The sequence below is a fragment of the Equus caballus genome, chromosome 30 (genome assembly GCF_041296265.1).
Source record: "Equus caballus isolate H_3958 breed thoroughbred chromosome 30, TB-T2T, whole genome shotgun sequence".
In the NCBI taxonomy this organism is placed as follows: Eukaryota; Metazoa; Chordata; class Mammalia; order Perissodactyla; family Equidae; genus Equus; species Equus caballus.
This window is the reverse complement of record NC_091713.1, coordinates 8,842,211-8,866,755: the sequence shown is the minus strand read 5'-3', so window position 1 is coordinate 8,866,755 and position 24,545 is coordinate 8,842,211. Positions and strand designations below refer to the sequence as shown.

At 35.0% G+C, this 24,545-nt stretch overlaps 1 protein-coding gene across 15 annotated transcripts in view; it reads left to right on the top strand.

The window, feature by feature from the left end:
- CATSPERE (catsper channel auxiliary subunit epsilon) overlaps nucleotides 1-24,545 on the top strand; it is a 263,745-nt gene that overhangs the window by 150,633 nt on the left and 88,567 nt on the right. For 14 of the 15 annotated variants that reach the window (XM_070255679.1, XM_023632530.2, XM_070255686.1 and 11 more), the window contains 2 exons: nucleotides 10,392-10,869; nucleotides 17,015-17,457. In XM_070255679.1, the coding sequence (XP_070111780.1) occupies nucleotides 10,392-10,869; nucleotides 17,015-17,457 (921 nt within the window). Of the gene's footprint in view, nucleotides 1-10,391; nucleotides 10,870-17,014; nucleotides 17,458-19,181; nucleotides 19,305-24,545 lie in introns of all 15 variants that reach the window. The other variant, XM_070255682.1, reaches the window with a different exon arrangement.

The following is a 24,545-nucleotide window of genomic DNA, read 5'->3' as shown; positions in this document are numbered from 1 at the left end:
AAAGAAGGCAGAAAAGGGAAACACTGGGACAAAAACCAGAGGATACAAACAGAAAACAATAAAATGGCAGAGCTTAATAAAAATATATCAATAATTTTATTAAACGTACAAGGCCCAAGAACACTGATTAAAAGGCAGAGATTGTCGGGGCTGGCCCCGTGGCCGAGTGGTTAAGTTCGCGCGCTCCGCTGCAGGCGGCCCAGTGTTTCGTTAGTTCGAATCCTGGGCGCGGACATGGCACTGCTCATCAGACCACGCTGAGGCAGCGTCCCACATGCCACAACTAGAAGAACCCACAACGAAGAATACACAACTATGTACCGGGGGGCTTTGGGGAGAAAAAGGAAAAAATAAAAATCTTTAAAAGGCAGAGATTGTCAAATTGGATTTTTTTTAAAAAAGACCAAATTGTATGCTTCCTCTAAGAAGCCCACTTTAAATATAACAATGTAGTTGGATTAAAAGTAAAATATTGAAAAAGGATATACCATGCAAACACTAATTAAAAGAAAGCTGGAGTGGCTTTATTAATATAGCAGACAAACTAGGAAAGCAATCAGGGATAAAAGAGGGATATTATATAATGATAAAAGGGTCAATTCATCAAAAAGACATAACCATACTAACTGTGTATGCACCTAACAACTGAGCTTCAAAATACATGAACCAATATTATTTGAATTGAAAAGAGAAACAGATAAATCCAAAAATTTATTAGACAATTTCCACACTCCATTTTCAGTAAAAAATAATGAAAATTTAAAAAATCAGCAAGGATATATGAGGATAAACAATACCACGGATCAGAAAACTGTCACCATCAGCCATATCCAGCCTGCCACTTTTTTGTAGTTTTATTGGAACATAGCCATGCTCATTTGTTTCTGTATTATCTCTAGCTGCTTTTACACTACGACACTGAGGAAAATTTGCAACAGAGACTATGTGGCCCAAAAGCTAAAATATTTACTATATAGTCCTTTTCAGAAAAAGTTTGCTGAGCCCTGAAATATTATTAGTATTAACCTTCAAACAACTTGACCTAATAGATATTTGTAGAATATATTCCACCCAACAACAGTAGAAAATACATTTTTTTTCAAGTGGACATGGAATATTAACCAAGATAGACTATATTTTGGAACATAAAATAAACTTTAACAAATTTAAAAGACTAGAAATCAGAGTATGTTCTCTGATTTTAACATAAACTGGAAATCAATTTTTTAAAGATGTAGAAAGCCCTCAAGTATTTGAAATTTTACAAATACACATTTAAATAACCTTTTGGGCAAAGAGTTTCAAGAGGAATTAGAATTCATTTTTAACTGAATGAAAATGAAAATACAACATATTAAAACTAATGGTATTGAAAGAAGAAATGGACAAATCTGTAGTTATAGTTGAAGATAACAGCAGAAATTAGGCAAGGGTATAGAAGAACTGACTAACCAACTGAATCTAATTGATATTTACAGAACATTCTACCCACTAACAGCAGATTACATGTTCTTGGCAAGTGTTCATGGAATATTTACCAAGATAGACTATATAATGTCATAAAACAAACCTCAACAAATTTAAAAGAATTTAAATTATATAAAGTGTGTTCTCTAATGACAACTGAAATAAACTAGAAGTCAATAGCAGCAATATATCTGTAAATACCCCAATACTTAGAAATTAAACAACACACTTTTAAATAATTTATGAGTTAAATAGAATATCTCAAAGGAAATTAGAAAATCTTTTAACTGAATGAAAATGAGAATATAAGATATCAAATTTTGTGGAATGCTACTAAAGCAGTGCTTAGAGGGAAATTTATAGCATTTAATGCTTATATTAGAAATTTCCACTTCTGGTCAAGATTGAATAAAAAACAAAAACTATATATTTACCCTCCTGCATGAAATAATGACAACCAAAACAAACTGAACGAATGTATGAAACAATGCTTCTCGAGACATTGGAAATCAAGACAAGCCCTGAAATTGCCTCACTTAATTTCTTTAGAAATTTCCCAGATCATAGAAGAGTGAAGTGGGAAACCCAGGCGGAATCCAGCAGATTCCCTGAGTTGAGGAAGTAGAGCTGATGGTCAGGAGAGACTAAGGTGGCTGGAGTTTGCAAAGCAGAATATCAGAGATAAAAGAGCTCCACACAGAATTTCAGAGATCTGCAAAGAGTTCCCCTCATGCATTGAGCAGAATACTAATATGTGAGGGGAAACTATTCAAGTGTGGAGAAAGAACCAGCTGAAAGGACTAGGGAATAGAATTCTTGGGTCACACAGGGATGGGAATAGTACCTGTTCTAACCAGCCAGACTGAAAACACGGAGAACGATTCATGGAGGACTGGGTAGAGTGCTCGAAGGCTCTCGCCTCGATACTGAGGAATAATTGTCACTAGACTAAATGCTTCTCTGGTCCCATGTAACAAATCTTAAAAACAAGACCCAAAAGGATCCAGCTGTTTCCAAGTAATTTAATTACGTCTCAAAACAAAACTCAAGAACATTTATTTAAAAATATTCAGCACTCAACACAGTTGAGTCGTTTCTCAACATTTCTGTCATACAATCAAAAACACCAGACATAGAAAGGACAAGAAAATATGACCCATAATGAGGAGAAAAATAAACCAATCAAAATTGAACCCAAACTGACACAGATGTTAGAATTAGCAGATATATTTCACATATTCAAAAGCTACAGGAAAAAATGAGCACATAAAGTAGAGATAAAATATTTCATACAAAAAATACCTAAACCAAACTTCTAGTGATTTAAACTTCTATGTCTGAGACCTTAAAAAAAAAAAGGCCACTAAATGGCATTACCAGAAGACATTATAGAAGAAAGGATTAATGAACATGAAAACATAGCAGTAGAAACTATCCAAAGTGAAATACAGAGAGAACAAACACCCCCTCACCCAAAAAAATAAAATGAAACGAGTATCACAGTGATTGGGAAATTTCAAGCAGCCTGACATGGAGGTACTTGGGATCTCTGAAGGAGGGGAGGAGGGACAGAAAAAATTTTTTTTGAAAAATTAATGGCCAAAATGTTCTAAATTTGATTAAAAGTAAAACTTGAAGATCTAAGATGCCCAGTGAACCCCAAGCACAAGAAATATGAAGAAAACTATGCCAAGGCACATAATCAAATTGCTTGGAACTAATTATAAAGAGAAAATCTTAAAAGCAGCCAGAAGAATAAAAAATGTTACATACAAAAGAAGAAAGATGACATCAGATTTCTCACTGGAAACAATGCAAGTGAGAAGACAATAGAGCAACATGTTGAAAATATTTTTTAGGGGCCGGCCCTGTGGCCGAGTGGTTAAGTTCGCACGCACCGCTGCGGAGGCCCAGGATTTCATTGGTTCGGGTCCTGGGCGCAGACATGGCACTGCTCATCAGGCCACTTTGAGGCGGCGTCCCATATGCTACAACTAGAAGGACCTGCAACTAAGATATACAACTATGTACCAGGGGGGATTTGGGGAGATAAAGCAGAAAAAAAATAAATAAAATATTTTTTAAACCTGTCAAACCAGAATTCTATAGCTATGAAAATATCTTTCAAAGAAGAAGGCAAAATACTTTTTCACACATACAACAGCTGAGTTAATTCATCACCAGCAGACCCACAGGAATAAATGGGTTAAAGCAAGCCCTTCAAACAGAAGCGAAATTATACCAGAAGGAAATATGGATCTAAACAAAGATGTGAAAGTCATTAGAAATGGTAACTATAAGATTACATGTATAATGTTTTCCCTTATTATTTAAATCTATTTAAAAGATAAGTGATTGTTTAAACAAAAATAGTAACAATATAGTGTGGAGTTAATATATGTAAAAAAAAAGTATGACGGAAAAAGTGGAAATATATTTTTGTAATGCTCTTATACTACATTTAGAGTGGTATAATGCACTTACAGATTTGTGAGAGATTAGAGATGTGTACTATAAACCCTAATGCATCCACTAAAATGACAAAATAAAAATTATATCTACATGAGCATAAAAAATATTCAGTTAATCCAAAAGAAGAGAAAAGGAAACAAAGAAAAGCTGACACAAGTAGAAAACAAGTAGCAAGATGATAGGGTTAACCTAACCATATAAATAATCACATTAAATGTAAATGACCCAAACATTCCAGTTAGGCAGAAATGATCAGATTGATTAAAAAGAGCAAGACCCAACTAGATGGTGCCTACAAGAAACATTTAAACATTAAATCACAATAGCATAAAATAAAAGGATAGACAAAAGTGTACATGATAACATCAATTAAAAGAAAGCTAGAGGTTGGGGCCAGCCCAGTGGTGCAGCGGTTAAGTGCACATGTTCCACTTCAGTGGCCTGGGGTTCGCTGGTTTGGATCCCGGGTGCGGATATGGCACCACTTGGCAAGCCATGCTGTGGTGGGCGTCCCACATATGAAGAGAGGAAGATGGGCACGGATGTTAGCTCAGAGCCAGTCTTCCTCAGCAAAAAGAGGAGGATTGGCAGCAGTTAGCTCAGGGCTAATCTTCCTCAAAAAAAAAAGAAAGAAAGCTAGAGGAGCTGTATTAGTATTAAAGTATATTTCAGAGCAAAGAATATTACCAGGGATAAAGAGGGTCATTTCATAATAACAATTCATCAAGAGCACATAAAAATCATAAATGTCTATGAACCTAATTACAGAGCTTCAAAATACATGGAGCAAAATGTGGAACTTGAAGGAGAAACAGGTAAAACCACAATTATAGTCAAGTGCTTCAACACTTCTCAATAACTGACAGTGTTCTGTTGATAGAAAAATAGAAAATCAGTAAGGGTGTAGAAGACGTGGACAACACTATCTATCAACCATCTGGGTCAAATTGACATGTACAGAACAGCCAACAATAGCAAAATACACATACTTTTCAAATGTACATGGAATATTTACCACGATAGCTCATGTTCTGGGCCATAAAACAAGTCTTGATATGTTTAAAAGTATCCAGATCATACAAAGTATGTTCTCTAACAACAATGGAATTAAACTAGGTATGATAACAAAAAGATATCTGCAATATCCCCAAGATATTAGGAAACTAAATAACACACTTCTAAATAATCTATAAGTCAAAGGATAAATTTTCAAAACTAATTAGAAAGTGTTTTTGAACTGAAAGAAAATGAAAACAGAACATGTCAAAATTGGTGGGGTACTACTAAAGAGATACTTAGAGGAAAATTTATAGTATTAATCCCCTATATTAGAAAAGAAGAAATGTCGCAAATCAATGATCTCAGCTTCCACATTAAGAAACTGCAAAAAAAGGAACACAAATTAAACCAAAAATAAATAGAAGAAAGGAAATAATAAAAAAATCATTGGGTAAATTAATGACATAGAAAACAGAAAAACTGCAAGAAAATCAGTAAAACCAAAAAGCTAGTTCTTGGAGAAGGTCAATAAAATTGATAACTTTTTAGTCAGACTAAGGATAAAAAAAGAGAAGACACAAATGACCAATATTGGGATGGAAAGAAGTGGAATCACTACAAAGTCTACTGCTATTAAAAAGATAATAAAAGAATGTTATAAATAACATTAAATACAAAGTTAAAACAAATTTAAAGCAAATTTTAAAACATAAATCAAATGGACAGATATCTTGAAAGACACAAACTACCAAAGCCTTTTTTTTTTTTTTTTTTGAGGAAGATTAGCCCTGAGCTAACATCTGCTGCCAAGCCTCCTCTTTTTGCTGAGGAAGACTGGCCATGAGCTAACATCCGTGCCCATCTTCCTCCACTTTCTATGTGGGAGGCCTGCCACAACATGGCTTGCCAAGCGGTGCCATGTCCACACCTGGGATCCGAACTAGCAAACCCTGGGCCACCAAAGCAAAATTTGCGAACTTAACCCTGTGCCACCCGGCCAGCCCCTACCAAAGCCTCTTTAAGAGGAAATAGATAACATGAATACCCCTATATCAATTAAAGAAATTGAATTTATTTTTTAAAAGCTTTAAAAACCTTCCCACAATGAAAACTCTAGGTCAAGAGGATTTCACTGGTGAATTCTACCGTATATTTAAAAAATAAATGACACCACTTCTAAACTCTTTCAGAAAATTAAAGAGGGGTAATAGGTCCCAATTTACTCTATGAGGCCAGCATTATTTCACACCACAACCAACAGTAACACATCACAAGAATATAAAATTATAGACCAATATCTCTCTAAACAAAGATTTAAAGCTCCTAAACAAAATTTTGGAAAACCAGACCCAATATTATATAAAAAGGAAAACACATCATGACCAGGTAAGGTTTATCCTAGCAATGAAAGGGTGGTTAACAACAGAAAATCAATCAATGTAATTCACCATATTATAAAACAACAAAAGAAAAACCGTATGATCATCTCAATAGATGACCACAAAAATATTTGAAAAAATCCAACACAATTTTGTCAAAAGTATTTGACAAAATCCAACATACATAATTAGTTTTAAAAATCAGTAAAATAAAAGAGAACTTCCTCAACTTAACATGGACGTTTATGAAAAACTTGTAGCTGACATTGCACGTAATGACAGAAGACTATCTAGTCCACGTAGATTTAACGTGATGACAGGAGACTATCTAGTCCACGTAGATTTAACGTGATGACAGGAGACTATCTAGTCCACGTAGATTTAACGTGATGACAGGAGACTATCTAGTCCATGTAGATTTAACGTGATGACAGGAGACTATCTAGTCCACGTAGATTTAACGTAATTATTGCTGCTGTTAGGTTTAAGTCTACTACCATTTTGGTATTTGTTTTCTGTTAGCATCGTTTTTTCTTTGTTCCTTTGCTTCTTTCTTGCCTTTCTCACTTAAAATAAGAACAAGGCAAGAATGTCTGCTCACACCACATCTATTCCACATTGGACTGGCAGTTCTTGCAGTCAAGAAACAAATAAAATGCGTCGATATTGGAAAGGAAGAAGTAACACTGTCTTTATTCACAAAACAACATTATTAGATGTAGAAAAGTTGATGGAATCTATACAAAACCTATCAAGGCTAATAAGTATGTTTACCAAGATTGCAGGATGCAAGATTAATATAAAAAAATCAACTAAATTTCTATATGAAATATAAAAACCATTTAATTTTGTCTATGAAATACACAAACATACAAATGAACCATCATAAATTTAAATTTTCAAAAATACTATTTACAATAATTTAAAAATATTAAATACTTAGGGATAGGTCTGACAAAAAGAGGTGCAAATTTATACACTTAAAAACTATAAAACATTACTGAGTGAAATAAGACTTAAATGGAGACATATATCATGTCATGGGTGAGAAGAGTCAATACTCTTAAAATGTCAGTTCTTGAGAAATTCAGCACAACAGCAATTAAATCTCCATGGGATTTTTATGGAAATTGAGAAGCTGATTCTAAAAGTCATGCAGAAATTCAAGATAGAACAAAAAAAATTACAGATATCTGGAAATAAATGTCACTAAAAAGGTACAAGATCTCGGTGGAGATAAAAATAAAATATTATCAAAAATATTAATAACTAAATAAATAGTTATGTTCATGAGTAGAAACACAATATTATAAAATTTTCATTTCTTCTCAAATTTATCTATAGATTTGATGCAATTCCAATGAAAATCCCAATGTTACTTTGTGGAACGAAATAAACTGATTCTAAAATACATGTGAAAGGATAAAGAGCTGAGGATTTGGAGGGCATAGGGTAGCAAAGGAGTGCTTCTACCATGTATCAAAATTTATTATGAAGCTGTAGTAATTAAGACATTATAAAATATTTATAGCAGCTTTTTTCACTTAGTTCCACATCTCACCAACCTTTAGTGTGTCCAATCTTTATTACCGAAGCTCTTTTAGCGTGTGTGAAGTGATATTTCGTTTGGGCTTTATTTATCTATGTATAATAATAACACAGCTGTGCCAGCTCTCTTATGTGTTGTGTTTGTATGCTGTATGTTTATCTTTTTACTATCAACCTGTGACTTTACCTTTCTTACAAACTGCACTTGCCTTTTCTCCAGTGAGACAATTCCTGCTTTTAAATTGTAGTATTTAGCCCACTTAGATTTAATATGACTATTGCTATGGTTGAGTTTAAGTCTACCATTCTGGCATTTGTTTCCATTAATCTCACTTTTTCTATGTTCCTTTGTTTCTCCTTTCTTGTCTTCTTCTGGATGAATCATGTATTTTTCAGTATTTCTATGTTGTCTCCTATATTGATTTTTTATTCAAAGCCATTTTTTAGTGGTTGCACTTGGCTTTATAATAATCATCTTTAATTCATCAGAATCTAATTCCAAATAATATGTGCTTCACAACAGTGTAAGAACCTTAGAACTGCACAATTCCATTCATACCCCACCCACCCTTTGTGCTCTTGTCTCATATTTTACTTCTAAATATGCTATACATCCCAAAATAGTTATTGATATTTGTTAATATTTTTGCTTTAAAAAGTCAGTTGTCATAAAGATAAATAGATATATAGATGAGCTGATAGCAAAATAAATCTGTTATATACATCTTCCTGGGTATGCTTTATTTCTGTCTGCGCATCCAGAGTTCCTCCTGATTTCATTTCCCTTCAGACTGAAAAACCTTTTTAAAATTTCCCATATTGCAAATTCTCTCAGCATTTGTCTGTACAAAAGTGTCTTTATTTTTTGCCTTCATTTTTGAAGGACTGTCTCACAGAATACAGGAAGTATAAGATAACAGGCGATTTTTGTTGTTTTTTGTTGTTTCTAAAGCAATTTATAAAGACATCATTCCATTATGTTATGGCCTCCATCATTTTTGGTAAGAAGTCAGCCATTACTCATGTCTTTGTTCTCATATATATAATATCTTCTTAGCTGTAGCTGCTTTTAGAATTGGCTCTTTATCTTCGGTTTTCAGCACTTTTATTATGTATCCAGGTGTGATTTCCTTTGTATGTATCCTGTTTGAGGTTCAACTGAACTTGGATTTCTAGAATTACATCTTTCATTAATTTGGAGATATTCTTAGACATTATCCCTTCAAATATTTCTTCTGCACCATTCTCTTTTTCCTCTCCTTCTAGGATTTAAAACACATAAATGAGACCAATTAATATTGCTCCACAGATCTTAGGTGACTTGTTTATTTCTTTTGCTCTGGTTTTTTCTTTGTATTTAAGTTTGTATACATGCTATTAATCTGTCTTCAAGTTCACCACTCTTTTCCACTGCTTTTCCCAGCTTTCTCTTAAATCTATCTAATAATTTCTCTGTTCTTGATATCATATTTTTTTATTTCTAGCATTTCCATTTTGTTGTTCTTTTTTTTTTCGAAGAGGAAGATTCTCCCTGAGCTAACATCCATTGCCAGTCTTCCTCTTTTTTTTTCTTGAGGAAGATTGTCACTGAGCTAACGTCTGTGCCAATCTCCCTCTATTTTGTATGTGGGATGGCACCACAGCATGGCTTGATGAGCAGGTGTAGATCCATGCCCAGGATTTGAACCTGCAAACCCCAGGTCACCAAAGCAGAGTGCGTGAGATAAACCACTACACCACAGGGCCAGCAGCCCATTTTGTTCTTTTTTATCATTTACATATCTCAGCTGAAATTTCCCATCTCTGCACTCATGTTGCCCATCTTTTCCACTAGATCCTTCAGTGTTTTATCATAGTTTTTTTCTCTTTGGCCATGCTTGGGATCTTAGCACTGACAAGATTCTAGAGATCTCTTCATACTTTATAACTGAGCCACCAGCTTTCCAAACTCTGGGAGAGCTGTCACTGCTAGCTTTGATTGCTGAGGAATTCTCTTTCCTCTCTCATCTGCCCTGGATCTTTGTGCCTTGGGAAATCTCTCTCTCTCTCCTGCTTCCCTGCCCCTAATCTTGGCAAGTAAACTGCTTTGGGTAGCTCTGGGTAGAGGCCAAGCATGTCTCAGGAGAGTTTTTCTCAGTTCTCCTGTCCCACTCTCCTGGGTATGGTAGCTGAGAATCCAGAATGCAGATGGATTTCTCTCAACTTTGCTGCCTTGCTGCCCGCCTCCTCCCTATCTTCAGAAGGTTATTGCTTTATATTTGGGAGAGGCTCTGAATGCCTCAGGGGGATCTCTCAGCTCTCCTGCCCTGCCCCAAGAACTTTGGCTTCCTACATCCAAGCCCTAAGTGAAGACCTATGGAAAAGAGCTTGTGGGTGGGTGAAAACTCATTCCACAGCTGGGGCTCCCTGGAATTCTCATCTAATATGTTTATGATGGATTCCTCTTCCCATATAGCAAATTAGAAGACAGAAATTGTTAGGGCTGTCCCATCAAAGATTTTCTAATTATTTTCAATTTTGTCACAGGCCAAAAGAGGAAGAAGCAGCATGGCAATCTGGACAGAAAATGAAGTTTATCTTGGATATACTGGTCTTAAATTTGTCAAAATAATAACTACTGAAAACCTGAAAAAACTTCTAAATATATCACCAGCTACTACTCTGACTATACACAATGTTGAGTATACGGCGCACCCTTTGGAACTTGCCTTGTTATTAAATTACTGCGTTACATGTACAGTTAGCAAAAAGGTTTACCTTGTGATATATAACGAAGATTCCAAAGAATGGGCACACCAAGACTTTGCATTAGATGTCGCTATTGACAGCTTTTTAATTCCACGTTTTCTGTATTCAGCAATGCCAGAATTCATACTATGGGACAAACATAGGATCTACTATTATTACCACAATCTCACCATTACTGGAGTTTTACAGACACCTACAGAATCTGGAAATCTATCAAGATTGTCAGATAACAGCATTATTCATGATGTTTTTACAGGTGAGGTATTCTTATTCTGAAAAGATTTTTCTAGATTTCATAATAGACATCTTCCTTATGAAGATGTAACAATTTTAAGTACACTAATGTATGGTGTTTTGGACAGGTAAAGGTGCACTTTTTATCAACTAAAAATGGATAGCTTTTGGGGACCAGCCCGGTGGCGCAGCACTTAAGTTCACATGTTCCATTTCGTCGGCCCAGGGTTCGCAAGTTCGGATCCCAGGTGTGGACCTACACACTGCTTATCAAGCCAAGCTATGGCAGGCGTCCCACATATAAAGTAGATGAAGATGGGCATGGATGTTAGCTCAGGGCCAGTCTACCTCAGCAAGAAGAGGAGGATTGGCAGCAGATATTAGCTCAGGGCTAATCTTCCTCAAAAAAATAAATAAATAAAAATGGATAGCTTATGAATTCTACTAATGGTAACTCTGATCTCACATGGCAAAATGGCAAACTCTAGTTCATTTTTCAGAAGTTCATTTGGTCAGTCAGCAGATATTTACTAAGTAACTGACATATGCATAAGCGTTGTATTAGTTTTCTAGGACTCCCATAATAAAGTACCACAAACCGGCTGGCTTAAAACAACAGAAATGTATTGTCTCACAGTTCTGGAGGCTAGCAGTCCACATTCAAGGTTTTGGCAATGCCGTGCTCCCTCCGAAACCTAAGGGAAATGTTTCCTTGCTTCTTCCTAGCTTCTGGTGGCTCGCTGTCAAACCTTGCCATTCCTCAGCTTGCAGCTGCATCATTCCAATCTCTGCCTGGGTTATCACATAGCAATCTCTCTGTGTCTCCACATGCTGTCTTGTTATAAGGACACCAGGGACCACCCTACTCCTGTGTGACCTGATCTTAACCAGTTACATCTATAATGACCCTATTTCCAAATAAGGTCACATTCTGAGGTAGCGCTGGGAGTTAGAACTTCAACATGTCTTTTGAAGGGATGCAATTCAACTTATAACAGGTTGAGAGTTAGAGTTAAGTTATGTAGAGTTAAGTAGACCTGTATTCAAACCCATGAACAAGTCAAGTCACCTTTCCACAGGGTTGGAGATAGAATGGTAAATTGGACACAATTCCCACCCTCTCAGATTTTACAAAATTGCAGAGGATAAAGACAAGTAAACATGCAAATAAAAGCAACATGCTTAATTCTGTAACAAAGTCAATATAGAAACACATAGGTTGGGTACCGTACCCAAATTTGGGGGCAGGGAGGCAGGGAAGATTTCCTCGAAGAAGTGGTGTCTAAGCTGAGATCTACTGCCGAGCAAGTAGAGGTTCGTTAGGCAGTGAAGACAATGATGGGAATGGTGTGCCCAATGACCCTGAGACAGAGAGGACAGGATACGTTTCAGGACTCAAGAGAGGATAAACGGCTGAAACGGAGTTCTCCAGAAGAAAGGGAGGAGTCTCTTCTGGAGAAATAGAGTCAAGATTATGAAAGTCCTCATAAACCATGTGAAGAAGTTGGACCTTCTCCTAAGGCCCCTAGGGAATTCTCAAGAGTTTTAAGCAAGAGAGAAGCAGGGTCATAGTTGTGTCACTGGCCACAATGATAAGGAGATAAGGTTAGAATGATAAATTGGGGATAGATTTTAGAGGACCTTAAAGCTTGAATGCTCTACTGAAGGCCATTCAGAAATACTGAAATGAAAAGTTTAAACAGGGGCTGGCCCCTTAGCCGAGTGGTTAAAGTTCCACATGCTCCACTTTGGCAGCCTGGGTTCACAGGTTCAGATCCTGGGCACGGACATATTCCACACATGAGCCATGCTGTGGAGGCGTCCCACGTACAAAACAGAGGAACATTGGCACAGATGTTAGTTCAGGGTGAATCTTCCTAACAACAACAACAAAAAGTTTAAACAATTCCTAAGTGTATAAGATAGGAATTTAAAGGCCCTCAGCCCTCATTCCCATTTCTCAAATAACCCACTATTAACAACTTCCTGTGAATTCATTGAGACTTTCAAAACAGCAAATTCAAAACACAATAGGCATATTTTCAAAACAATATATCTAATACATATAAAAACAATGCCACTTTGCTGCTTAGTATTCCATTGTTTATCTACACTATTATTTAAGCTAATAAGAATATATATATTTGGATAAACAGATATTAGGATTCAGCTCTTTTACTATTACAGATAATGCTGCAGAGAATCTGCTTATATACATATATATTTGTACACCTGTACAAGTATTCCTGTAATACAAATTATTAGATATAGAATTCGTGAATCAGAGCTCTGAATATTTAAAAAGCTGATAAATCCTTTCCAATTATCCTCCAGAAAAAGTTGTCACAGTCTAAACTCTCCCAAAAAGTATTTGAAAATGTATGTTTTCATACAGTCTGCTTAACATTTACCCATAGTAAGAAGAAAAATATATAACTCTCATTTTATTACACATTTTATAATTAGAGGTTATATCTAGTTTTATGTGTTTATTGGTCATGTTCTATGATTGTGAATTCATGCTGTTTAAATATTTTTTGCATTGGGTTATTTTCTTATTGATATTGATATGCTCTTTACTTATAATATATATTAGCCATTTATCTTTGACACATACTGCAAATATTTTCTCTTGTGTGTAATTTCTTGTACCTTTTTGGAGGGACTCTGGTATTTAGAATTTGTGTTTTTATGCAGTCAAATTTGTTAAAAAATTTTTTGTGACTTCTGACGTAATACCATAATTTGAAAAGTCTTTCCAATTAAAAAAAATTATACTGTATTTTCTTTTATTATTCTAATTTTTATATTTCAATCTTGAATTCACCTAGAATTATTTTTAGCTTAAGCTAGGAATCTCATTTTATTTTTTATTTTTATTTTTTCCAGTGGAAGCTGGTGTTGCCTTCAAATCACTCTTTTATTAAGAAAATTTGCCCCACAGATTCGAAATGCCATCTTTATTATGTATTTATTCCTCATGTTAACTGGGTTCAGTTTCTAGGCTGTTCCATTCCACTCATCTATCCGCACTAGCTCTGCGTTGTTTTGATTACTGTAGCCTTAATCACCAAACACAATCTTATTTTCATGTTTGTTGGTTGCCTTCCCTGCAGGATTGTAAGCTACACAAGAGAAAGATATTTCTCTTTTTTTACTAATGCATCCCTCCCAAGTATCTAGAACAGTGTGCAGCCATAGCAGGCATTAAATAAACATTTATTGATTAGATGATTGCATATTTGCAACATCAGGTCTTCCCAACCAAAAACGTCACATCTCTTCATCATTTTTATTTTCTCTAATTGATCTATTCAAATCTTTCATCTTTTCTTGAGTCAGTTTTAGAAGTTTGTATTTTCCTAGGAAATCATTCATTTCATCTACATTTTTGAATATTGGAAAGGTTTCCCATTTTAATTTTTAAATTTCTTATGTGTCTATAATTATATTCTCTTTCTCACTTATAATGTTCTTCATGCCCCACCCCAAGTTAGTTTCGCTTGCAAGATATTGCTTATTATTTTTAGAAGTTTTTAGTTTTGTTTTCTGTTCCTTTGAAAAGAACTCAATTTTATTTATCAAATCTACTTTCTTTTTTTATTTAATTCCTTAATTTCTGCTTTGTCATCATTGATTCTTCACTTCTGCTTTCTTTTTGTAACTTTGGTGTTATGTTGCCTGCTTTTTAAGTTCAATTATTAGTTCATTCAGTCTTTCTTGTTTTCTAAGCATTTCAGGCTATAAATAAGCATAAGGCCATGAATCTTTCTCTGTATAGCTTTAGCTGCATCCCACAAACTTCTTTATATAGTGTTCTTATTCTTATTACTTTTAAAATCATTCCTAATTTTTACTTTAACTTCATATTTAATCCAAAATTCACTTAAATTTTTTTTTCTTTCTTTTGTTGAGGGAGATTAGCCCTGAGCTAACATCTATGCCCATCTTCCTCTATTTTGTATATGGGTCACCACCACAGCACGGCTTGGCCAGTGATGTAGGTCTGCACCCAGGATCCAAACCCCCAGACCTGGGCAGCTGAAGCAGAATGCCTGGAACTTTGACCTCTCAGCCATGGGCCAGACCCACTTAATGATATTTTTAATGAGCATGTGATAGGCAAAAGCAAGGGTGCTGGAATGCACATAGAAGGACCATCTAATCCAGATTTATGAGATCAGAAAAATCAGCATGGAGGGAATGACTTCTAAACCGAAACCAGGGGAGAGTATATATTAGAAAACTTAGATCATTAGTCGGGATAGAGGGTTGAGATCACAAAGACCTGGAGGTGGAAGAGAACATAGCAAGTTGTAGAACTGAAATTAGTCCAGTGTGAAGTAGATGGTAGAGTGTGAGGCAGAAAGTGGCGAGAGATAAGACCAGCTAAAGAAAACAGGGACCCTATCACCAAGTGAGCTGGACATTATATAAAATCCAAAAACTATATATATTTGGTGTTTCGTGAGGTTTTAAATTTTATATATCATCATATAGTATGTATCCTGCAATTATTTTTTTCATTCAATATAGAGATATATTTTATTACATCATCCACCCACATTTTTCTCCCCTCCAACCTTGTGTTGTTCCTAGAGACACTCACACAAAGCACAGCAGGCAAAGAATGCAGGAAACCTGGCTAAACTTATTGCCAAAACTAAGCAAAATTAAATTTATAAAGAAATCTAAGTTATATGAGAAAAATGACCCAGTCACTGTGTTTCCCAGCTCACTTTAGCCCCCAGCTCTGCCCCATGCACAGCAGCGGAACGGGAAGGGCTATAGGCATGTTGACGCTGGGGTTTGGTTCCCGTGTGTGCTGCCTCAGCATTAAGGGTGTTTTACCCTTGCACTTTTACTAAAACACTCTAAAAAGTATCCCACACTTCATATTAACCTTACCTGTCAATGTAACAATTTCATGAACATTATTATATTGTCAAATTCCTACTTACATTATAACTATATGGGAGCTTAACTTTATAAGGAAATGTATGTTGACACGAATATCTCATTAAAGTATTTTGATCCAAAAAAATGGCATTTCCTATTTAGGAGCTTGATTAGAATATAATTTATGGTAATTTGTGAAAATGTCACTTATTTATTCAGATTCCAAATGTGAAATGTATAAGCACAATACACTCTGAACCTCCTTAACTCTGTGAATTCACCTTCCTCCTTTCAGCCAGTCCTCTCTAAGTGTTACTTTTTGAAAATTGAAGGAAGTATACCGCTAGAAGAGAATGTTGTATCTGGAAATAAAACTAGGAAATTGACTAGTCCAGCTGTTCATTTTACAGATATGAATACAGAACCAAAGAGGTTAAGAGACTTATTGTCTATCAACCTCTATGAGTAGGCATAAGACTCTATTAAGGGAGAAACATTGACTGTTATTTACAAAGTGAATCTGGAGAAGTGCCACCTCCCTCCCTCATTTCTTCATCCCAATTGTATTAGTCTGCTCAGGCTGGCATAACAAAATCCCACCGACTGGGCGGCTTAAACACAGGAGGCTGGAAGTCCAAAATCAATGTGTCATCAAGGTTAGTTTCTGGTGAGAACCCTTTTCCTGGCTTGGAGACAGTAGCCACCTTCTCACTGTGTCCTCACATGGCCCTTCCTCTGTGTGCACACAGAGTGAGAGAGAGATCTCTGGTGTCTCTTCCTCCTCTTATACAGACACCAGTCATATTGGACGAGGGCCCCACCCTTATGACATCATTTCGCCTTAATTACTTTGTTAAACACTCTCCCTCCAAACCTAGTCACAGTGGGAGTTAGGGCTTCTACAGATGCATTTTTGGAGGACACGATTCAGTCCAAAACACAATGCTCCTAATAATGCCACTCCTGTCATGCTCATCCTCACTATTATTTAATACACTAGTTCCAGCTCTTTTTCCTATGTAGATAAAAGTGATATAATGAATGCAAGGAGAAAGATACACAGGAAAAAAAACTGCTCTACTATAAAGTGGGAGAGAAGCTCTCTAGCATCATGTGAGGTTTGGGGTTTGTGCCTGCACACTCTACTTTTCTTGAAGTATATAAATAGTCATCATAAAAGAAATTATATTGTTAAAAGTGCATTTAAATAAAACAGCATGGATTTATGGTTACCTAGAATAACACAAACTTTTCTCTCTTTTTTCCAGATTATTTTGGAAATATTGTGGTAAAAATGGAAAATAATATAATGTTTTATTTCAAGATTAATATTAGAGATGCAGTAAAGCTACATTTATGGACAAATAGTACAATAAAATCAGTGACTTCCATGAATGCATGGGGTCAAGTATATCTCATATATGTTTTTGAAAATGGCACAATACACCCACAGGAATATCCCTTAAAACTGGAAGCAGAAAGTATAGCTTTCCAAAGAAAAGAGAAATGCCCCTACATAGCATTTCATAATAATATTTTTACCGTTTTTTACTTTTTGGACAAGGGACAGAACCTGTCAGTTTGGGCCCAAATAGTCTATCCAGAAAATGTTGGTCTGTATATTATTGTGGAATCTTATGGCCCAAAAATACTAGAACAAAAAGAACAAGTTCACTATGAAATTGCCTCAGGATACTGTACTAAAACCATGGTAAGTTAATATTTTCAAATTTCTTCATTTGATTCTAATAAATATAAAAGTATAATATTAACATTTTTTAAAAAACAGATTTCCTTTCTAGGTTTAGCTTGGAAAATGTTAAGAAATATAAAAGTTTCTAAGAAATAATAATATGAGTCATCAATTCCTGAGCCACAATTTTCACTTTCAATATCCAAAGCCTCTCTGCCCCCTAAAAGAGTACATTCTTGCAGAACTCTTTGACTGTCAATTATGTTGTGCACTTCTTTTTTTTTTTTTTTAATGCATGGCTTTTCTGCAGAGTTCTATCTGCTTTCTATTGTAGTATAACACCACCCCTAAAACCTAATAGCTTCAAACAACAACCAATTCTATGGGTCAACAATTTGGGTTGTGAGTAGCTGGCCAGTTCTGCTGGTGTCATCTGGGTTCATACATGAGGCTGTGGTCATCTGGTGGCTTCTCTGGGACAGTATGATCTAAGATGGCCTCCTTCACATGTCAAGTGGTTGCTGCAAGCACTGGCTTGTTAGTATGGGGGTGTCAACTGGAGCACTTGTCTCTGCTGTAGGTGGCCTCTATTCTCCAGGCTAGACCTGGCTTCTTAGTGTGGCAGTCCCACAGCAGTGTTCCAAGATGGCGAGAGCAGAAGCCACAGGCCTCATGAGGCCTGGATTTGGCCACATTCTATTCGTCAAAGCAATTCGCAAGGCCAGCCCAGATTAACAGAATGGGGAAATAGACTCTATGTCTTAATGGAAGAACAGCAAACGTATACAGTAAAGGGACATGCATGCAGGAGGGGGAGGAATTAGTACCGCCATCTTTGCAAACAATCTACCACAATAAATATAAAGGTACTGTATATATTATTTTGTATACTACTTTTCTGATTAATATTATAGCACAAGAATTTTACATGTTACCACAATTTCTTCTCAAATGTTGTGTATTCTGTTCCACAATTTCTTCTCAAATGTTGTGTATTCTGTTCCACTTCCTTAAGCATGGACTGTAATGAGCCTCTTAACTGACACAATGAAATGGAGATGTTCAATTAATTTTCAAGTCAGTTAAAGCAGAGAATCATAAAAAATGAAACTGATATGTGTGAAATATTTTACTATAGTTTAAATAAATGAATATACACTTATTAGTCAATCTTTTAATACAAGACCACAGACTTTCCTTTGAAATAAATACACTTATTGGAGTTCCTCATCTCCTTTCTTGCATAACCTATTAACAGTGCATCAACTCTGAGTTCCCATCTCAGTTTCTTTAAAATAGAGGGGGAAAGAGAATTTAAGACACTGGCAAAGCAACCAAAGTTCTAGATTTTTATAACTTTTTTCCAGTCTTTTACTGTTATCTTGCTCATACCTAGTTCTGCAATTTCTTCAATGACTTGCTTTACTAAAACTTTCCAAAGCAATCAGCTTAGTTCTCAGAAAAACATTAACTCAAGTTTCCTTTTATATTCATATTTCATCAGTCCAAAAAATTTAATTTAATCCCACAATTACAATAATAATGCAATCTGGCATAAACAGATTTAGAAACAAAGTTGATTTAGATTTGCATGGTCACATGACTAGATCTTAAAATATAATGAGTGAAAAACAGTGTTGAGTAAGAAACTATCTAAGATCCATCATACAGTAACATTTATGAAAATTACGAACAGCTCCAAAAAAACTCAAGCGAGAAAAAAGCATTATTCATTTTACAAGGATGCAAAGATACCCATTATGCCTGTTATGGGGGAAGGGCATAGAGGAAGAACAAAACAGAAAAGATTTACACGATTCTTCAGCCCAGGGAAATGGAAGAGAGGGCACCTCAGCCTCAGAAAAGTAAGTTAAATAGACTCCTTGTTTCTTAAATTGATTCAGTCTCCCTTTATTTATGTATTTTACGTTTTCCCTGTATTTTCTTCGCCCATGTTTTAATAAAATATTGGCTCTGTCATTTACTAGCTGATAACATTGAGCAAGTTTTCAAATCTTTCTGTGCTTTAGTACTCTCATCAAAGTAATGATAATAATTATGACTATTATAGTATTTACTTCGCAGGATTATTATGAGGATGAAATGAGTTAATATATGGAAAAGACTTAGAAGAGCGCCTGGCACATAGTAAGCACTGTATGTGTGTTACTGCGCCTACTATGCCCGCTGCTGCTGTTGCTACTACTACCACCACCATATTTCATCAATTCTGAAGGCAGATTTTTTTTGACATTTAACATCTCTGAAATCAGGATGAGTCTTATGACCTATGGCATCTTAGATTTGATCAATTATAGTAGTGTAAATAATGTGTTATTATAGCCTTGCTTCTATAGTGCAGATTGGATCACTGTACCTTCATACACTAATTATTGGCTAGTATGGTGCTAAGCATTCACTTTTGAAAAAAAAAACAGAATATAACACCCATGTACAAAAGTGGATAACTTTAATTTTGAAAAGTTTAAATGCTTCTAGCTGGTTTCATAGTGATATTTACACCAAAAGTTAGTTTTGAAATTTTAAAAATTATTTTTGAATACCTTAATTAATCTAACTCCTTTTTTTTACATTCAGATACAATTAACATATACCATTATATTAGTTTCAGGGGTACAACATAATGATTCACTATTTGTACATATTGCAAAATGATCACCACAATAAGCCTAGCTAACACCCATTACCACACAGAGTTACAATTTTTTTTCTTGTGATGAGAACTTTTAAGATCTACTTTCTTTGCAACTTTCAAATATGCAATACAGTGTTATTATAACTATACTCACTGTGCTGTACATTACATCCCCAGGACTTATTTATTTTGTGACTGGAAGTCTATAACTTTTGACCACCTGCACCCTTTTGGCCAACCCCCCATCCCCACCTCTGTAACGACCAATCTGTTCTCTGTAGATGAGTTTGTGAGGGTTTGGGTTTTTCTTTTCAATTAGATTCCACATATAAAGGACATCATACAGTATTTGTCTATCTCTGTCTGACGTATTTTACTTAGCACAACGCCCTCAAGGTCCATCCATATTGTCACAAATGGAAGGTTTCCTTCTTTTTACAGGTGAATAATATTCCATTGTGTACATATACCACATTTTATTCATCCATTTATCCATCAATGGACCCTTGGCTTGCCTCCACATCTTGGCTATTCTAAATAATGCTGCAGTGAACATAGAAGAGCATATATCTTTTTGAAAGTGTTTTTGTTTCCTTTGATACACACCCAAAAGTGGAATTGCTGGATCATGTGATAGTTCTATTTTAACTTTTTGAGGAACCTCCATACTGTTTCCATAGTAACTGACCAATTTACATTCCCACCAGAATGCACAAGCGTTCCCTTTTCTCCACATCCTCGCCAAGACTTGTTAGCTCATCTTTTTGATAATATCCATTCTAACAGGTGTGAGGTGAAATCTCATTGTGGTATTGATTTGCATTTCCCTGATGGTTAGTAATGATGTGCACCTTTTCATGTGTCTGTTGGTCATTTGTATGTCTTCTTTGGAAAAACATCTGTTCAGATACTCTGCACATCTTTTAATTGGGCTGTTTTCTCACTGTTGACTTCCTTATATATTATGGATATTAACTCCTTGATATATGATTTGCAACTGTTTTCTCCCATTTGGTAGATTGCCTTTTCATATTGTTGATGGTTTTCTTTGCTGTGCAGAAGCTGTTTAGTTTGATGTAGTCCCATTTGTTTATTTTTGCTTTTATTGCCTTTGCTTTTCATGTCAAGTCCAAAAAAATCATTGCTGAGACTAATGTCAAAAAACTTACTGCCTATGTTTTCTTCTCAGAGTTTTATGGTTTCAGGTCTTAACATTCAAGTCTTTAATCTCATTTTGAGTTGAGTTTTGTGTATGGTGTATGATAGGGGTCCATTTTCATTCTTTGGCATGCGGCTATTCAGTTTTCCCAACACCATTTATTGAAGAGACTATCCTTTCTCAATTGTATATTCTTGGCTTCTTTGTCATAAATTAATTGACCATAAATGCATGGGTTATTTATGGGCTCTATATTCTGTACCGTTAATCACTGTGTGTGTTTTTATGCCAGTACTACACTGTTCTGATTATCACAGCTTTGTAATATGGTTTGAAATCAGGTAATATGGTGCCTCAAGCCCTCTTCTTCTCTCTCAAGATTGCTTTGGCTATTCTGGGTCTTTTGTGGTTCCATACAAATTTTAGGATTGTCTATTCTATTTCCATGAAAAATATCATTGGAATTTTGATAAATATTGTATTGAATCTGTAAATTGCTTTGGGTAGTATGGACATTTTAACAATATTAATTTTTCCAATCCATGAGCATGGAATATCATTCCGTAACTCATGTCGTCTTCAGTTTCTTTCATCAGTCTTCTTGTTTTCAATGTAGAGGTCTTTTACCTCCTTGGTTAAATTTATTCCGAGGTATTTTATTCTTTTTAATGCAATTATAAATGGGATTTTTTTCTTTCTCTTTCTGGTAGTTCATTGTTAGTGTATAGAAACACAACAAATTTTTGTATATTGATTTTGTATCCTGGAACTTTACAGAATTTGTTGATTCGTTCTAACAGCTTTTTGGTGGCATATTTAGGGTTTTCTATATATAATATCACGTCATCTGCAAATAGTGACAGTTTTACTTCTTCCTTTCCTATTTGGATTCTTTTTATTTCTTTTTCTTGCCTACTCGTTCTGGCTAGGACTTTTAGTGTTATGTTGGATAAAAACGGTGAGAGTGGGCATTTGTGTCTTGTTCCTGATCTTAGAGGAAAAGCTTTCAGCTTTTCACTGTTGAGTACCCTGTTAACTGTGGGATTGTCATAGATGGCCCTTATTATGCTGAGGTACATTCCTTCTATCCCCACTTTATTGAGAGTTTTTATCATAAATGGATGTTGAATTTTCTCAAATGCTTTTTCTGCATCTATTGAGATATCATATGCTTTTTATCCTTCATTTTGTTAATATGGTGTATCACATTGATTGATTTGCGCATGTTGAACCGAGCTGCATCCCTGAAATAAATCCCACTTGATCATTGTGTATGATCCTTTTACTGTATTGTTGAATGCAGTTTCCTAAATTTTGTTGAGAATTTTTGCTTCTATGTTCATCAGAAATATTTATCTCTAATTTTATTTTCTTGTGGCATTCTTGTCTGGATTTGATATCAGGGTAATGTTGGCTTTGTAAAATTAGTTTGAAAGTTTCCTTCTTCTTCTGTTTTTTTGAATAGTTTGAGAAGGATTGGTATTAATTCTTCTTTGAATATTTAGTAGAACTCACCAGTGAAGCCGTCTGGTCTTGGGCTTTTGTTTGTCGGGAGGTTTCTGATTACTGATTCAATGTCCTTAAGAGTAATTGGTACATTCATATTTTCTGTTTCTTAATGATTCAGTCTTGGTTGTATGTTTCTAAGAATTTATCTGTTTCTTCAAGGTTGTCCAATTTTTTGGCATATGTGTTCATAGTAGTCTCTTATGATCCTGTGTATATCTGTGGTATCAGTTGTAATGTCTCCTCTTTCATTTCTGATTTTATTTACTTGAGTCCTCTCTTTTTTTCCTTGGTGTGTCTAGGCAAAGGTTTGTCAGATTTGTTTATCTTTTCAAAAAGAAATTCCTCTTATTTTCACTGATCTTTTCTACTGTCTTTTTAGTCTCTATGTCATTTATTTCTGCTCTGATCTTTGTTATTTCCTTCCTTCTACTGACGCTGGGCTTTATTTATTCTTCTTTTTCTAGTTCCTTGAGATTTAAAGTTAGGTCATTTATTTTAATCTTTCTTTGTTCTTGATGTAGGCATTTATCACTATGAGCTTTCCTCTTAGAACTGCTTTTGCTGCAACCCATAATTTTTGGTACGTTGTATTTTCATTTGTCTCAAAATATTTTTTTAATTTCCCTTTTGATTTATTCTTTGACCCAATAGTTGTTTAGTAGCATGTTGTTTAATCGCCACATATTTATGAATTTTCCAGTTTTCCTCTTGTAATTGATGTCTAATTTCATACTATTGTGGTTGGGAAAATGGTTGATATGATTTCAATCATCTTAAATTTATTAAGACTTGTTTTGTGGCCTAACATATGATCTATCCTGGAGAATGTTTCATGTGTGTTTCAGGGGAATGTGTATTCTGTTGCTTTTGAATGGAATATTCTGGATATGTCTGTTAAGACAAACTGTTTTAACGTATTGTTTAAAGCCAATATTTCCTTATTGATTTTCTATCTGGATGATCTATTCATTGATGAAAGTGAGATATTAAAGTCCCCTACAATTATTTTATTGCTGTCTATTTCTCCCTTTAGGCCTGTTAATATTTGCTTTATATATTCAGGTATTCTTATGTTGGGTGCATAAACGTTATATCTTCTTGTTGGATTGACCTCTGTTTCTTATTACAGTTTTTATTTTAAAGTCTATTTTTTCTGATAGAAGTAATGTTATTTCAGCTTCCTTTTAATTTCCATTTGCATGGAATATCTTTTTCCATCCCTTCACTATCAGTCTGCATGTGTCCTTACATCAGCAGTGAGTCTCTTATAGGCAGCATGTAGATGGGTCTTGGTTTTTTATTATTATTATTCAACCACTCTATGTTTTTTGATTATAGAATTTACTCATTTACATTTAAAGTAACTATTGATAGGTATGTCCTCATTGCCATTTTGTTAATTGTTTTCTGGCTGTTTTATAATTGCTTTGTTCCTTTCTTCTTCTCTTGCTCTCTTCCTTTGTGGTGATTATTTCTTTAGTGGTGTACTTAGATTCCTTTTTCTTTACCCTTTGTGTATCTACTGTCGGTTTGTGCTTTGTGGTTACCATGAGGCTTGCATAAGACAAATTATGTTTACAACAGTCTATTAAGTTGATAACAACTTAAGTCTAATTGCAATCTAAAGCTGTACATTTTTACTCTCCCTCTCATGTTTTAGGTTTTGATGTCACAATTTCATCATTTTATCTTGTGTATCCATTAACAAAGTATTGTAGCTATAGTTATTTTTGCTACTTTTGTCTTTTAACCTTCATACTAGCTTTACAAGTGATTAACCCA